This window comes from Myodes glareolus, chromosome 13 (genome assembly GCF_982192425.1).
Source record: "Myodes glareolus chromosome 13, mMyoGla1.1, whole genome shotgun sequence".
In the NCBI taxonomy this organism is placed as follows: domain Eukaryota; kingdom Metazoa; phylum Chordata; class Mammalia; order Rodentia; family Cricetidae; genus Myodes; species Myodes glareolus.
The window spans coordinates 34,066,353-34,081,907 of NC_142038.1; the positions used below are offsets into that span (position 1 = coordinate 34,066,353).

The 15,555-nt window shown below is 44.1% G+C and overlaps 2 protein-coding genes across 9 annotated transcripts in view; one reads left to right on the forward strand and one right to left on the reverse strand.

Annotated features, from left to right (window-relative positions):
- Csnk1g3 (casein kinase 1 gamma 3) overlaps nucleotides 1–549 on the reverse strand; it is a 91,034-nt gene extending 90,485 nt beyond the window's left edge. For all 8 annotated transcript variants that reach the window (XM_085699858.2, XM_085699856.2, XM_085699854.2 and 5 more), the window contains exon 1: nucleotides 410–549. The gene's annotated coding sequence lies outside the window, so the exon portion shown is untranslated. The remainder of the gene's footprint in view (nucleotides 1–409) is intronic.
- A 91-nt stretch (nucleotides 550–640) lies between these two features.
- Nucleotides 641–7,039, forward strand: LOC125390551 (uncharacterized). The gene is made up of 3 exons (XM_085676543.2): nucleotides 641–3,286; nucleotides 3,386–3,525; nucleotides 6,595–7,039. Exon 1 carries the CDS (start codon nucleotides 641–643, stop codon nucleotides 1,088–1,090), a length of 450 nt encoding a protein of 149 aa, XP_085532669.2. The 3' UTR covers nucleotides 1,091–3,286; nucleotides 3,386–3,525; nucleotides 6,595–7,039.
- The last annotated feature ends 8,516 nt before the right edge of the window (nucleotides 7,040–15,555 follow it).

Below are 15,555 nucleotides of genomic sequence, written 5' to 3' on the forward strand. Positions count from 1 at the left end.
GACGGCACAGCCCGAACACCCCCGACCCCAGCAGTACACAGGATCTCCATCAACACCCCGCACCCGTGAACCGCGGTGCCTCCTCCCCCGCGGGCGGGTAAACACACCAACCCGACCCCAGAGCCCGCGGCAGGCACGTCGCCGCCTTCCCCGAACGGCTCGGCCGAGTTCCGAGTCGGCGGAAGGCTCGGCACACCCGGTCCCTCGCCGCCGCCTCGGCTCAGGGAAGTTGCTCCGCGCCGCCGCCGCCTCCTCCTCCCCGCCGCCCAGGAGCTCGGGCAGCCGCGCGACCGCCGGGCCCCTCCCCGGCCCGGCCCGCAGCCCCCGCGCCGCCCGGCCCGGCCTCGCCCCGTAGCCCGCGCCCCTGGCTCGCCCGCCTGCCCGCGGGCCTCCGCCGACCGGAATTTACCTCAGAGGCGCAGCCGCGGGCAGCGGGTTCGGCCCGGCGCGCGCGTCCGCCCGTCAGCGCCGGCACATCCCCGCCGCCGGCGGCCGCAGGAGATGAACGAGGCCGGGGAGAGGAAGGCGCGAGCTTGAGAAGGACGGGCCCGCGTCTCCTGGCTCGGCGCGCCGCCGCCGGCGCCACCTACTGCCGCCGCTGAGCGCCGAGTCGCCGTCCGGGCCGCGGCTGGGGCCACCAATGCAACCGGGAATGAATGCACGGCGGCGCCTCGCTTATCCGGAGGTCAAACATCCTTCGGCCTCGAGCATCCGGAGCGGCACCGGACCCGGAAGTGAACACATGGGAAAAGGGGAGGAAAAAAAAAAGAAAGAAAAGAGAAGAAGAAAAAAAAAAAGGAAAGCGTCTCGTCTCTCCAGCGGCGGAGGCCCCCAAGCAGCCCGCAGCAGCGAAAAGAGCCGAGTGGAGCCGAAGATGACACAGGCCGGCTCGGATTGGTCGGCTCGCTGGCCGGAAAGGAGGCCACGCGCTCATTGGCTGACACGACCTAGAAAGTCTGAAGTCCCGCCCCGCCCCGCCTTCGCAGGAGCAGCGCGCGAGAGGGGAGCGGTTGTAGGTCCCTGGTGGCTTCTCTCTGAAGCCGTGGGAGGCAGGGAAAGCGAGGTCTGCGAAGAACTGGGCGAGCTCTAGAAATGCTGCTGAGAATCAAGGGACAGAGCGTTCAGGGCATCGTTACTCAGCCAGGGTGGCAGGGCCTTCTTGAACAATGCCAGCAAATCAAGACCTGGCTGATGGTCTCTTCTTCCTGCCCCCAAGTACTCTACCACGAATTCGGGATGCTTAGAAAAATGGTTTGTGGTCCCCATTTGGGAGCTCAGGTCACCATCCCCTGAGCGAAAATTGTGTCATAGATATTATTGCCTTTTTTTTTTTTTCAAATGAAGCTCTAGGACTTTGGACTCTAAACGTGACTCAAATCGTTAAGTTGTAAAGCTCAAACTGGAATCCAGTTCCCAGGCCACTTCGAAAGGGCAAAGGATTATATTGTTCATTAAGTACTGCTTCGTGAGTAACACAGCATCATTGCGTAATATGATACAGCCAGACGCAGCCCCATAGGCCTGGAATCCCAGCTACTGGGGAGGCTGAGACAGGCAGATGGCACGTTGGCGCTAAGGGAGCTGGAACTGGCTTGAGATTTAGTAAAAGAAAATAACCTAGCATTCAGGAGTTCTTAAGTTTGGTCCATAATACAGGGGACTGGTGTGTTGGGGGTAATTATCTCCTCGAACAACATATCCCATCGCCTAAAAAAAACTGATCTTCCAAGGGCCCAGTACTAGAAAAGAGATGGAGTAAAACCTATCTCAATAAATGGAAGAGAGATGTCTAGAAAATGCATTGTCCTTCACTCCCAATCATCCCGTATATGTTATCTACTCAAATAAGCGTTGTATTTGAGGTTCAGCAAATCCTCTATCACTGAGACATCTGAAGCTCTCTTATTATTTGAGACAGTCTCAGTAAATTGTTCAGGCTTGCGTTGAACTCACTCTGTAGCCAAGGCAGACTTTGAATTTGTAATCCTCCTGCCTCAACATCCTATGTAGCTGGAATCACAGGCCGGAGTGATTCACCAGGCCAGGCCAAGTTTCGATAAATAATGCCAACCCTTTTAAGCCACAAATGTAAATATGTGGATTATATATATTTTAATTAGATGTGGGTGAGAATGTTTAGATTTCTAACACTTAAGTAAATATTTTTCATTGACATTTGACTGGAAACTCATGAATTGAAACTAGCAAGAAATCTAGGTAGGAATTAAATTTTCAGCCTCTTCCAATAACTTGTAAGAAGAAAGCAAAGTCAGTATAAACATGGTTTATATTAGCAGGGGAAAAGCCAAACCAAAGACATCGCAACAACGCTCTTCAGAACATAATGTCTCAACAAAGCAGACAGTGTTTGCTTTCCAGTCTGCTATATTGCAAACCAGCGCAGTTGGCTTGTGTCGCTCAAGCTGACACTGCCATTCTCCAGGCACATATACTCGGTTGAGATTCTTTGTTACTCCTGCACTGTCCAGTTATGTGCTCAGGTAGTTATAGTTTTTTATAACACACTGAAAACTTTCATTTGTTAAATTCCTCTTTTGTGAAGAGCTTTATTTCCTACCAATTTTTTGCTGTGTGTGTGTGTGTGTGTGTGTGAGAGAGAGAGAGAGAGAGAGAGAGAGAGAGAGAGAGAGAAAGAGAAAGAGAGAGAGAGGAAGACTGTGGAAAGCAAAGTTGGCCATTTTCCCTCCTCTCCAAGAAATGAGGTTCCAAGCAGGAGAGAAAGGGATCCTGGTTAGTTATTAGCAGGAAATTATGAGATTAAGATGCTTATTAAACCTGCCAAAGCAAAACCAGGTGACACATTCGGTTTTTTTCTTCCACATCTTTACCTGTAATCGGAAGGCTGCTACAGTGATCTGGTGGTTGACCAGGATAAAGCCTAAGGCATTCCCAAATAAAACTCATCTGCACCTTTTTTCAGTATCATCCTTAAAGTCAAATACCTGCGGCTGAAATGTAATTAAGAAAAATCAAATAGTCAAACAAAAAGAAAACTGAAACAAAATGAGACACTGTAACAACAAAGCCTGGAAGTAGAAAGACACATTTTCGTAACTTTATCTGCAGAGAATCCTGCAATCAAGGCGGGCAAAGGGAAGAGTTCTGTGAGAATGTCAGTCACATACAACAGTTACCTCAGGCTATGGGAAAGTTCAGGGAGAATGTCCCTCTGATAGCGCACTGTGAGTGTTGATTAGGGAGGCCCCAGAGACCCCCAAAACAGCAAACCTGTTTCCCTTGCTGTGGATCGCCCACCAGGACTAAGGTAAGATCTCATTGCCGAGGATAGCAGACGTTTTGGTTGCAGGACGTAGAGAAATCAAACTAGAATGGAAATGGAAGTTTCCTTCTTGTTACATTTCAGAGAGCCAGGAGGTGCTATGCAGGCCGCTTGAAGAGATAACCCTCACTAGTCATACCCAGTGGGGGTCCCTGCACATGAGAAGCGGGACCTTCCTGACAAGACGTGCCCACAAATGCAATAGTGGCATAACTGTAAAGGGGGTAAGTACTGACTTTCTTACTAGACTCAAAGCCTTCTTCCCAGGAGGCAATTCATGCTGGGTACCTCATCAAAAGCCCACTGGTTGTTGACATCACAGGCTCGAGGAGGGAACCTACCTGCCATTGTCATTTTGCTAAGTTGAAATGGTGTCAAACGCCTTTTTAATATTTATGTTTATACCCATAGGTTAAGGTTAATGTTATTTTAAGTCTTGGTGAGAGAAGTGTCTTTTTCAGTAAGTAGAGGTTCATGCAGATTCCTAGCTGGTGAAAGTGCTGAGAAGTGATTGTTAATGGTTGGGCCCTAAATGGAACATTTGCATCACACATACACACATACACACACACACACACATACACATACACACCATGCCTGAGGCTTAGGAAACATCACAGAAGGAACACAAATAATGTAAGAGCTGGAGGATGCTGGGAAACACTGTGGTCTGGACATTGCATGGCCATTGCCCTCAGAAACTCCAAGCAGCTAGGTTGCTGTGCAGGATCTGCCCATGATCAAGCCTGTAAACATTCCATCACAGATGGGGGAGGGACTCATCAGGCCCCATCCCTTGCAGAGGAGTGACTGGCTCCTGAGGGAAAGGGAGGCAGTTTTTACTTTCCCTTCAGTGGTAGAGCCAATAATAGTTGCTCACCTTCCAATAAGTTCCCTCCCTTACTCATTGCAAAAAGCCCTAGTTAAATTCAGGGGATCAAGAGGGGAAAGAATGAAAGTATAAAAGGGACTTTTTGAGAAAAAGTGGTTCAGAGGGAATGGAGGGGGGGGATAAAAGAGGTACCCAGGGAGGAAAATGATCAGAGCACACGTGTGGAATTCTCACAGAATCAGTTTTTATAAAAGATCGGCACTAATGTTTCCTTATAGAAGAAAGGAGTCGGGAAGGTCATTAGAATCCACCCACGATCCCAGTCATTCCTTTCTATGGTACTTCTGCCCAGCCTGGGCGTACACATGCCCTCCTGTTCTCAGTAGGTGTCAAAATATATAAAGTGTGGAAAGTTAAATGGAGGAGAGAGGGGGGAGAAAGTGTCGTCTATGCTGGGGTGAGACTTTTTGGTGGTGCAGCTGTTTGCGGAGCAGTTATTCACATGCCTGTAAGCAATCCCTCAGACACGTTATATAAGTAAGGCCAATAAACTTAGTGGTTAGCCAAGCTGGAGTTTTTGGTCTATTCCTTAGTGCCTGTCTGGAGTGAGTATTAATTCAGGTGTCCTCAGGGCTCAGAAAACACCAGCTATTTCATGGCTGTTGCTAGAAAGAGTCAGCATGCTGGTTTCTACCATCCTGAGGAGGATCTTAAAAAATATTCTGTAGGTGGAAAAATGTATCTACGACAATCACAAAATTTGCATGAGATTTTATTATACCTTAGAACAGTAATCTTCAGATAGGTTTAATAAAATTCCAGTTTGGGGGCTTCTCTTAATTCAAGCTGAACCAAGGTTTGGATGGGAACCCCAAAAGGTCAGAGAAATTCCTTCCTGCAGAAGCATTGGATGTGGAACCTGCTGGGTGGGCATTTGAGTTATGTGAGCAGAGCTCCCTAGAGTAGATCAATGCCTTTTGTACATTGGGTGAATCCTTTCACAGAACTGCATGACTTACTTTGAAAGCAGGTTGTTAGAAAGCAAGTCCATTCTTTTACGGGCACCTTGGCCCTTTCACCCTCTGCCACTCGGCCTCCTGATCTTGGACTTCCCAGCCTCCAGTACTATGAACCCAAACGTACTGGCTAGTTTTATGTCAACTTAACACAAGCTGGAGTCATCAGAGAGGAGGGAGCTTCGGTTGAGAAATGCCTTCATAAGATCTGTCTCTAAGGTGTTTTCTCAATTAGTGATCAGTGGGGGAGGGCCCAGCCCACTATGGGTAGTGCCATCCCTGGGCTGGTGGTCCTGGGTTCTGTAAGAAAGCAGGCTGAGCAAGGTCATGGGAAGCAAGCCCATAAGCTGCTCCTCACCATGGCCTCTCCATTAGCGCCTGCCTCTGGGCTCCTGCCCTGCTTTAGTTTCCATCCGACTCCTTGCTGATGAACTGTTATATGGAACTGTAAATGAAATAAACCTTTCCTCACCTACTTGTCTTTGGTCATGGTATTTAATCGCGGCAATAGTAACCCTGGCTAAGACATCAAATAGATCTTTCTACAAATTACTCAGACTGTGTGCTCGGTTATTCAATGGGAAATGGACTAAGGCAGGCTGTCACAACAAAATATAACAAGTTGGATGTTTTAAAATTGTGAATTTACTTTCTCACATTTTTTTGAGCCAGGAACTCCAACATCAAACTGTCAGGGAGGCGAAGTTGTAAAGAGAGCTTTTTGTCTAGACTTCGGGATTCATGCTTTCTTGTGTCCTCAAATGCCCTCACCTCTGTGTGTGGACAGGGACAGACAGTGATCTCTCTTGAAGTCTCTATACCCTGACTTTGACTAAACTTGGTTACCTCCCAAAGGCTCCAACTTCAAATATCATCATGGTGTTAGGATTTAAAGTGTAAGCACATAAACTTTGGAAAGACAAAATTCTGTCCCGAGCACTCCTCAAAATAATACATTTCATGTAGGAAGTAGTTCATCTTTAAATAAGAGACAAGTCAGAGGGCAGACACATTGTAAATAGGAGCACTAACTTTGGACAACCATGTAAATGGCTTATGGAGAAAACGAGTACATACTTAAGAGAAAGAACTTCAGTAAAGAAAATCTATAACCACCACAAATGTCTTTAAAAAAAAAAAAGTCTTGCCAAAAAGAGTGGCTAAGTCTCCTGCTAGGCAATCTATTTTTTTTTTCCATTAAGAGTCCTAAATTTTGGCAGCTTCTAAACAAGATTGCCTATTCAGAGAATGGTGCTTTGTAGAAAATGGAAGAGTTAGCTAAAGCTGTCTTTTTTATTTTCTTAATGGTTTGCAGGATAGCTTGAATTCTGGGTAACACACAAATCCTGGCTTCTCTAGATGGTCTCTTAATAATTTATCTCTGCTCTGTTCCTCCCTGCTTGACTTCTATGATTCTGGAATCGTATTCCCTACATTCATCTCAGGAGCCCACGACAGCTCACAAGCCAAATCTGAACAAGACAAGGTGGCTGTTCAGTCCCCATGAGGAAGAATCAGGCAGTGCTGCACCTGCTGTCTCTGAGCTGAACTCTGCGGACTTTGAGCTCTGCCACTCACCCGTCTGCCTGACACCCGCTGTGTGGGGAACACTGGACTTCTTCAGCTTCCCTTCCTAAAGGAAATTGTAGCCTTTCCTAAACTCCCAACCAGCCCACAAGCAGGTATGAGTTTGCAGGGAAATTTTCTTCCCTAGCTCCAGTTTCGACCTGAACATACATCACTGGATAAGGCTGCTTCACACTTCGAAACGAATCATCACACGCCGTTGTTAAACCAATTCTGCTTGGTAGGATTACAGTGGTGCCAAAGGCAGGGTGAACTTCGTGTGCCCTTTGAACAGTAAACAAGGAAGTCAGCCTCTTTGTCTAATTCTGTTTCTTTAATCTCTGTCGTACTTGGATATTCCCGGCGTTCACATCATCCCTATGCACCAACTTACACTGCTAAACTCCCAGCATTTCTTTATTCTCTTTATTACTTATTTCATTATCCTCTCATCTACTTCTCTTGGGGCGTTGTTTTCTTATTTGACTGAACAAATACAAGTCCAACAAAAGCTAGAATTGGTGCAAGAAGATACTTAGAACTCTTACTTCCGTTGGCTTTCTTTCTGCAACTCTGGACTTTTACCTGTTTTGAGATTCGTTCTATATTCCTTCTTGGCACAAACTACTTGGGTAGTTTTGACCTTAGTTGATCTGCAAAGTGGGCCAGTAATACCTGCAGCATCCTGGCACCAGAAAGATTAAATGTAGTGAGAAATCTGTAATATACTTACCACATTGCCCAGCATACGATAAACACTAAATAGACAGCTGTTATTAGATGCCACAAAGCCTCTCCACCCCCAGGAATCTCTATTTTCCAACCCAACATGAACAGTAATTGGAGGTTGGAAATAGCAAGTTTTAAGGTATTACTTACTGTAAAATTCTAAGACTTAGAACTGGATATGTGGTCTTAAACTCTAGGAGGCCACGGTAAAACATCATTTGAACTTGCTCCAGGCCCTATTAGTCTGGATTTTCATGCATGTATGTGAACATTTATGGGATATTGTCTGACCCCCACCACCTGTATATCATTTCCTAAATGATATACATTTATTTACATTTCTGATTTCCTCTGGATGATTGTTTCCCCCCATTTCTCTTTGCTCAGCAGTGAGGGCCCTGCCTCCCATGGGCACGCCATAAGGTTGGGGAGGGACAAAGGGAGAGGAGCGAGCATTGGCTTCCCTTTGCCTGCTCTGACACCGCCCTGTGAACTTTTGAATTCAGCCTTGCTTCTCTGTAATTGCCACCCGTCCCTCTGGACTCTGGCTTGTGTTCTGATAATTGACAAAACTGCTCACACCCTGCCAAGGCTTTGTGCTCCAATGCAGCTGCATCCTGTCACCAGGCAATCTACCTCAGCGTCTTCCTGAAACCCTACCAGTTACGGGCCTAACCCTTTGGACTGAGACTTAAGGTTTGTATTCTGCCAGCTTGAGTCACCTGATCTAGCAGACATTTCTACCCACTGCCAACACTTGCTGCTTTCTAGAACTGCTACTTTTATATGTATTAGGGTATGGTTATCAATGTATATTTACAATAATGGAAGTCAGTTCAGTCCAATATCTTATTTTCCTATGTTGCCTATGGCCTTCTGTTCTAGGTTATGGTCTAGCTGATCAAGAAATATTAACTGGGACCAAAGAGATGACTCAGCAGTTAAGGGCATATGCTGCTCTTGCACAAGACCTGAGTTTGGAGCCCAGCACCCACACCAGGAATTTCACAGACACCAATGACTCTAGCTTCAGGGGACCCAACACCCTCTTCTGAACTCCTCAAGCACCTGCATTCATACCACACACAGACAAACACACACAGAGACACACACGTTAACATTATAGGAAATGAAATGTAAAATAAATCTTTAAAAAAGAAAACCAAAAGAAAAATCAACTTGTTTCTTGACTAAGTTCTGTGTCTTTTTCTATTTCTTTTCTTTTTGTTTCTTAATTTTTTGTTTGTTTGTTTGTTTTGTTTTTTGTTTTTCAAGACAGGGTTTCTCTGTGTAGTCCTGGCTGTCCTGGAACTAGCTCTGTAGATCAATCTGACCTCAAACGCCTCTGCTTCCCTCCTGAGTGCTGGGATTAAAGGTGTATGCCACCCCACCTGATTGTTATCTGTTTTTGTAATGACTGGGGTTCTGACTAGAATTAAATGCAATCTCAGTTTTGTATTACTTTTATTTCTCTACTGGCTAGTGAGATTGAACTTTTTTCATGCTTATTGACATTTGGACTTTATCTGTTGAGAAATGTCTGCTCATTTTATTAGCCCATTTATTGATTAGGTTGCCTGATTTCTTGATGTTTTGGGTTTTCTCCATTCATTATATATACTAGATATTAATATTCTATCAGAGTTAGAGCAGCAAAGAGTTTTCTCCAATTCTATAGATTGTCTCTATTCTAGTTGTTTCTTTTATACGTCAAAACTTTTTAATTTCATGGAACCACATTTGTCAGGGTTTCTGTTGAGAAGTGTGCTGAGGTTGTGAAGGGTCCATCTCTCTGTGACTTACTGCTTCTCTCTTGTAGCTATCAATTTGTTTTTTCCTCTATATTTCGTTTTAAATGCTTTTAGTGTTACAATACAATCTAGGGAGGTTTCTTTCTAGTCTTGTCTGCTTGGTGTTCTAAATGCCTCATGAGTCTGGACTGTAGTCTTGCTAGATTTGAGGATTCTTCTGTTATGATTTTATTGAGTGTTGTTTATATGTTTAGCCTTAAATTTATCTCCCCCTTCTATCCGCATAATTTATAGATTTGATCTTTTAATGCTATTTCATAGATCATATATGCTCATACTTTCTTTTCATTTTAATCTTTGTCAGAACTGAACAGTCTAATTCATCTATGTTGTCTCCCACTCATGACTTTCTGATTTCCACTTGATCCATTCTATTGGTGAATCTTCTACTGAGTTTTTTCTTTGATTAACTAAACTTTTCATTTCTAAACTTCAATTTGATATTATTTCAGTTAAGCTTTCTTTTTGTTGAATTCCTGTTTGAAGGAATTTGTATTGACTTCCTTTTTCATTCAGTTGTTCATTTGCATTCTCTTAAAAATCATCTTTAAGATTGTTTATATCCCCTGATTTCACCAAGTATTTTTAGGAATATTCTCTTGAAATCTCTTTCTGGAATTTTATCTTATTCACTTATTACTTTAATAAGTTCATAACTGTGGAATTCATATCAGGGGTAGAATAATACCTCCTTCAATTTGCATGTTCACAGTGTTTAGACTGTGAATCATGGAAAATGCTAGTAGAGACTACGCAATAGAACAGTTGGAGAATCACGCATAACTTTCTGAAACTTGCAAAGTCATGTGCAAACTAAAGCAAGACCATCGCAGATGACTCTGGCTTATGTCAAGCTGACAAAAACTAACGAGCACAGAGAAATTCACTTTCAAACTATTGCATCAGTCAGTATTTCTTCCTTGGTGAGGCAGGATTTTAAATCTTTCCCTCCCCAGGATGTTTCATGTAGCAAATCGCACTGGTGGTAGGCAGAAGTCTCAATTCTAGTTTGAATATATAAAGCCAGATTTGGTGCATAGATTTGTCTAAGTTACCTTTTACATACAAATTAAGATAGACGAACAAAATTTGACTCGTTAATGTGAATACCGTCATGATCTTCCAAGTGTTTTTGTAGCTTAGTTCACTGAAAAGACTCAGAGACAAGTCACATATTTCCAACCCCAAATATAGCATAGCACTATATTACTTTTCTACAGCTGTAAATTACCTCAAACCTAGTAGTCACTTCAAAGAATGCAAATTTAGTATTTCATAGGTTTGGAGGTTAAAAATACCCAAATGGTTCTCATTCATCTAAAATTCTGACATTTGCGGAGTTATGTTCCTTCTTGGGGGCTGTAAGTAGGAATTTATTTGCTTGTAGTTTCCAGCTTCTAGAGGCTTCCAGCATCCCTTGCGTCTGTGTTGAAAGTCAATACCACACCACTCCAAATTCTGCACCCATCATCACAGCCCCTACCCCTTCTGGCTCCCTTTATTTATGGGAATGATTGTCATTATGCTGAGCTCACTAGAATGATCCTTTGTTCTCAAAATCTTTGATTCATCTTTCTGTAAATAAGACTTATTTTTCTTTTTAGTTATGTGTATGCATGTGTGTCTGTGTGGAGAGAGGTGCACATGAAAGCAGTTGCTTGTAGAACAAAAGAGGGTATCAGATCCCCTGCTGCTGGAGTTACAGGCAGTTGAAAGCTGCTTGGTATGAGTTCTGGGAACTGACCTTGGGTCCTCTGCTAGAGAAGCATATGCTCTTAACCACAGAGCCTTCTCTTCAGACCCTTTGGTTTCATCTTAGTACAAAGTCTCAATTACTACGTAAGACATATATTCACATTCTCTAGGGACTAAGGTGTGGACATTGGGGTGTGGCATTATTCTACCTATCACATGCACAGAGTCAAGTGAAAGAGCTTAAGGTTTTTAAAAAGGGACAGAGTCTAACATTAATTAGTGACAGAGTTCTACTGTCACATCTGGTTCTTAGCATAATTTATTGATAGTTACCTAGAGGATCTCTGCAATCATAAAAGGGACGCGAAACCCTAAAAACTTCTGAAGAATGCCCATTATTTTCCCAATAATATCCATCCTAGTTCATAGGTATCATTTTCTCTTCTCAGAGAAGAGAAGACTCACAGTTGGAGCTGAAGAAACAGCTCAGTGGTAAAGAGTGTTCTTAAAAAGGTCTGAAGTTTAGTTCCCATAGTCCGTGTTGGGTAGCCCACAGCCACCTATAATTCTAGCTCTAGAGATCCTGATGTCTTCTGCTGTCCTCCATAGGCACCTACACTCATTTGCACAGACACACACACACAGAAAAGCACATGTGCACATAATCGAAAATAGAACAAATCTGTGACAGAGCTAGGATTTACATACAAATGTGGCTGACTCTAATGCTGACGTATTTACACGATTTCTCTTGATGTGTTAGGAGAGATAAGTAAGAGGACTCTGGGATGCAGTAGTAGTCTACAATTAACTTTTACAGTCTGGACTTTCTTAAGTAAGGGAGGGTAGCCAAAGAAGGAAGGAGAACAAGGTGTATCCTAATGAATGATGGACACAGACGAGACCCTTGGCAGCAGCTCTGTCATTTTGGCCCTGGTGTCAGCACAAGTCAACCATATCATTAAGGTCCCTGCAGTAGCAAGACTCTCAGACACCAAGACGGTCTCAGATGGCTGGCCAGAGCCTGGGCTTCTGCACAGTGCTCTGTGCTAATAGGAGCCATGAATATCAACTCAGTCCCTGGTTACTGCTTGGCCATGAAACTAGATGTGGCCTTAGCCAACAGCCCAGCCCAGATGACATCATGACCCTGTGTGGCAGCTCAGGCCACCCAGATTAGCATGACCCTGGCGACCGCATGGCCCTCCTCAGACACTAACATGGCCATAGGTTGTAGCCTATACCACAGGCATCTATGTAGCCTTTGGTAGCAATATAGGCCATGGACATCAACACAGACCCCAGGCCATGGTAGAACCACAGACCAAGACATGGTCATCAACAGCAGCCTGGGCTCAGATGTCCCCATGACCCCAGGTGGCAGTGCAGGCTATTCAGGTGGGCATGGCCTCTGACTCTAACATGGCTCCAGGTGGTAGCTCAGACCCCTGGCATTGGTATGGCCTTCAATGGTATCCAGAGGCACAGATATCAACACAGACTCCGGCTTCATTAAGGCCCTGGACCCAACCATGGCCCTCAGCAGCAACCCTGGCCCAGACAAAACAATGGACCCAAACACACATTTGACCAGCCCAATAAAGGTTTTTAGCAAACTGTTTTCCACTTTAAATTTCTTTCAACCCTGAGTGTCCTTTTCAACTACTTTGTGCTTCAGGATTCAGCTGCATCGTTGAGATTAGATAGTAGCTATCCTATCACTTCTTCCTTAGGCTAAGTTCTGATAAAATAGTGCCCATCAAATTAGCGGGTCTGCCCTACCAGTAGGTATTAAGAGAGGTGTCTGAGCACGCTACTGTAAATTGTTTTGTCACATTGAATTTACCAAAAAACTCGGTGGAAAAATATCATTGTAGAGGATTTAAAAAAAAATACTGCCCTTTGCCAGGCGATGAGGGCACAGTCTTTAATCCCAGCATTTGGGAGGCAGAAGCAGGCAGATCTCTGTGAGTTCAAGGCCAACCTGGTCTACAAGAGCTAGTTCCAGGACAGCCAGAGTTGTTACACAGAGAAAGCCCTGTCTTGAAAAAAATGCAGCCCTTCCATTTCTAGTGTCAAATATACAGTTACATTTAGTCAGACAAATCGCAAATCTCACTTGCGCGGTGTTGGGTCTTTCCGTTGCCCAGGGAGTGCTCCTTAACTAAACATTCTTCATCACTCTGTGTCCCTGCGTCGTGACTGTAACTGCTCCAGGAACAGAAGAAACCGTCCCTGGAAACTCACTGTGGCAGTTGCTGTAGGAAGCTTTTCTTTACTTTGTTTGAGGCAGGAGGCTGCTGTTAAATCCAGCCTGGTCTCAACTCCCTCGGCTGGGATTATAGGCGCAATTCCATCCTGTCATACCAGATGTAAGAATGTCTGTGAGGAGGGCACTATATGATACCATAGCATCATCATGAGGACCTGAAGAACAAACCTTTCAAGTGACAATATCTAAAATAATTATGCTCCCTTCAAACAACTGGTTTGTTTTAAGCCTTTGACTACAACTCCTAAATTATGCACAAACTGGTAGGTTAGGGAGCTTCCAGCCTGCAGAGAGTCCATGTGTTTATTATGTGCATTTTAGTCTCCAACTCTGGTATAATTTTATTCTGATACTTTTATTTATTCTCCCTTTATTTTTCTTGCTACGGTGTGTGTGTGTGTGTGTGTGTGTGTGTGTGTGTGTGTGGTGTGTACATAGGTACACATGTATACAGTCTCAAATGTATGCTTAAATTTATAGAGGTTTCTGCTTGGGTAATGATTTAGTGCATTTGGTAACAATTGCTAATTGTATTTGAAAATCTGAAGAGTACTTAGGTTAGTTTGACCTAACCATGGCACCTTTTGATTCCACGATACTTCCTGAGGGACACCTGAAGAAGAGAGGCTCTCATCTTCTAGGACAACCGCACTATGTCTAAGGAGGGTGTCTCCAATGAGGAGAAATGTGCCGTCAGTCTGAGGTATTCCTGTCAGAGAAAACAAACACGTACCAACTTAAACTCTAAATAAAAAGCATGAGCAACCATTTGTAGAGGAGGCTGCTTTTATAACGAGGGCACTCTCTCTATGTTGCTCTAAACATGCCGAGGACATTTTTGTTGGGGGATGCTGTGATTCTCCCTAACAATACTGGCACACCACCTCTAGCAATCAAAAGGAATGAGAAGCATAAAATAACTCTTAACTTATCACCCCCAAAGAAATAATGGCAATGCTAAACCTAAACATTAATTAGGTGCCCACTATATGCAGACACCCATAAATACTCTGCACACATTCCTTAATTCTTTTCAAAATCTTTTCTCAGTCCATCTCACAAATGGAAAGAGTAAAGGGAGGCCTCTGGACAGTTTAAGGAGAGCTTTGATATGATCTGATTTACAATGAAGAACATCTTGCCAGCTGCTACGGTGAGATTAGACCATGAAGGACAGCCAGTGAGTAGGCTTATAGTAAGCAGATGGACACTACTACACCATGCCAGCCTAGCCAGAGAGGTCCCGAGAGAGATTTGATGCAGAATATACTTCAATTAATATGAATGCATGTCATGTATGTAAGAGAAAGAGAATTAAATAACCATTTTCTTTCTCAAAACCAGTATCTCTTAGCAGGCTAAATGAAGGTTACCAAATGTCAAAAAGCAGTTCCCCATTATACTGCAGTCCACATGGAAGATGAGGTCAGAGAAGGGTCCCCCTCCACCCCAGAGAATTTAGAGCCACCCATTAAGGCCACCTCTTCAAAAAAGGTTGTGATTTTGCTGTGGGCAAAGCTGCCTCCCACCTCCCGTATTCTGTTCCGCCAGCTACGGCCGGTGCCACATCAGCTCTCTTGTGAGGAGACTCAGTGTCAAACCCAGAGCATGGCACACGGAGGAGCAGAGGGCAGGGAGCTGTGTCTTTGGGAGTGTGCTAAGGTTCCAAGACCTCTGAGTTATGTTGGACTTTCGCCTTTAGAAACTTTCCCTGATTTAATATAGAAACTTTGTATGTAAAGAAGAGCAACGGGGATTCTAACAGTCGGGAAATGAAAATACGAGAACCAATTTAAATCTTTGCCAGGCCTCCTGCCTCGGGAATCTGATTAAAATGAACTCACCATGGGTTACCGAGTCCAGGCTCCTAAACACAGAGCGCGGTTCAAAATGGTGCGGCATGCTATAGACGTTCTGTCTCAGCAAAGCTCTCATTTTTGTTCTCTCCTTGCCACAGACATGCTTGTCTCCTCACTGATTGCCTCATTGTGGTCTTGGCAGTGCCGTTCCCATATGTGTCTCCACTGTCTCCGAGTAGATTATATGTTCCAAGGAGGCTTTCATGTGGTATAAAGCCACCGCCATACTGTAAAGACAGTATGAAGCAAGATTCATTTGGGATGAGGTCGTTGCAAAAGGAATCACTATAGGTTTATAGCTACCTGAATTCTAAATTCACATGTATAAAAAGTACATTGATATAATATACAGTTTATAGGATATAGTGTGTATAATCATTGCACATATGGTCTATACACATTAAATACTGTATGTTTGTTGTATACTACATAGATAAATAGCTTAGTGTCACATTTGTTTTGTATGCTATCCAT

Bases quoted from the DNA above. Each gene is read 5' to 3' on its own strand.
- LOC125390551 (XM_085676543.2), top strand. From the start codon at position 641: ATGCAACCGGGAATGAATGCACGGCGGCGCCTCGCTTATCCGGAGGTC.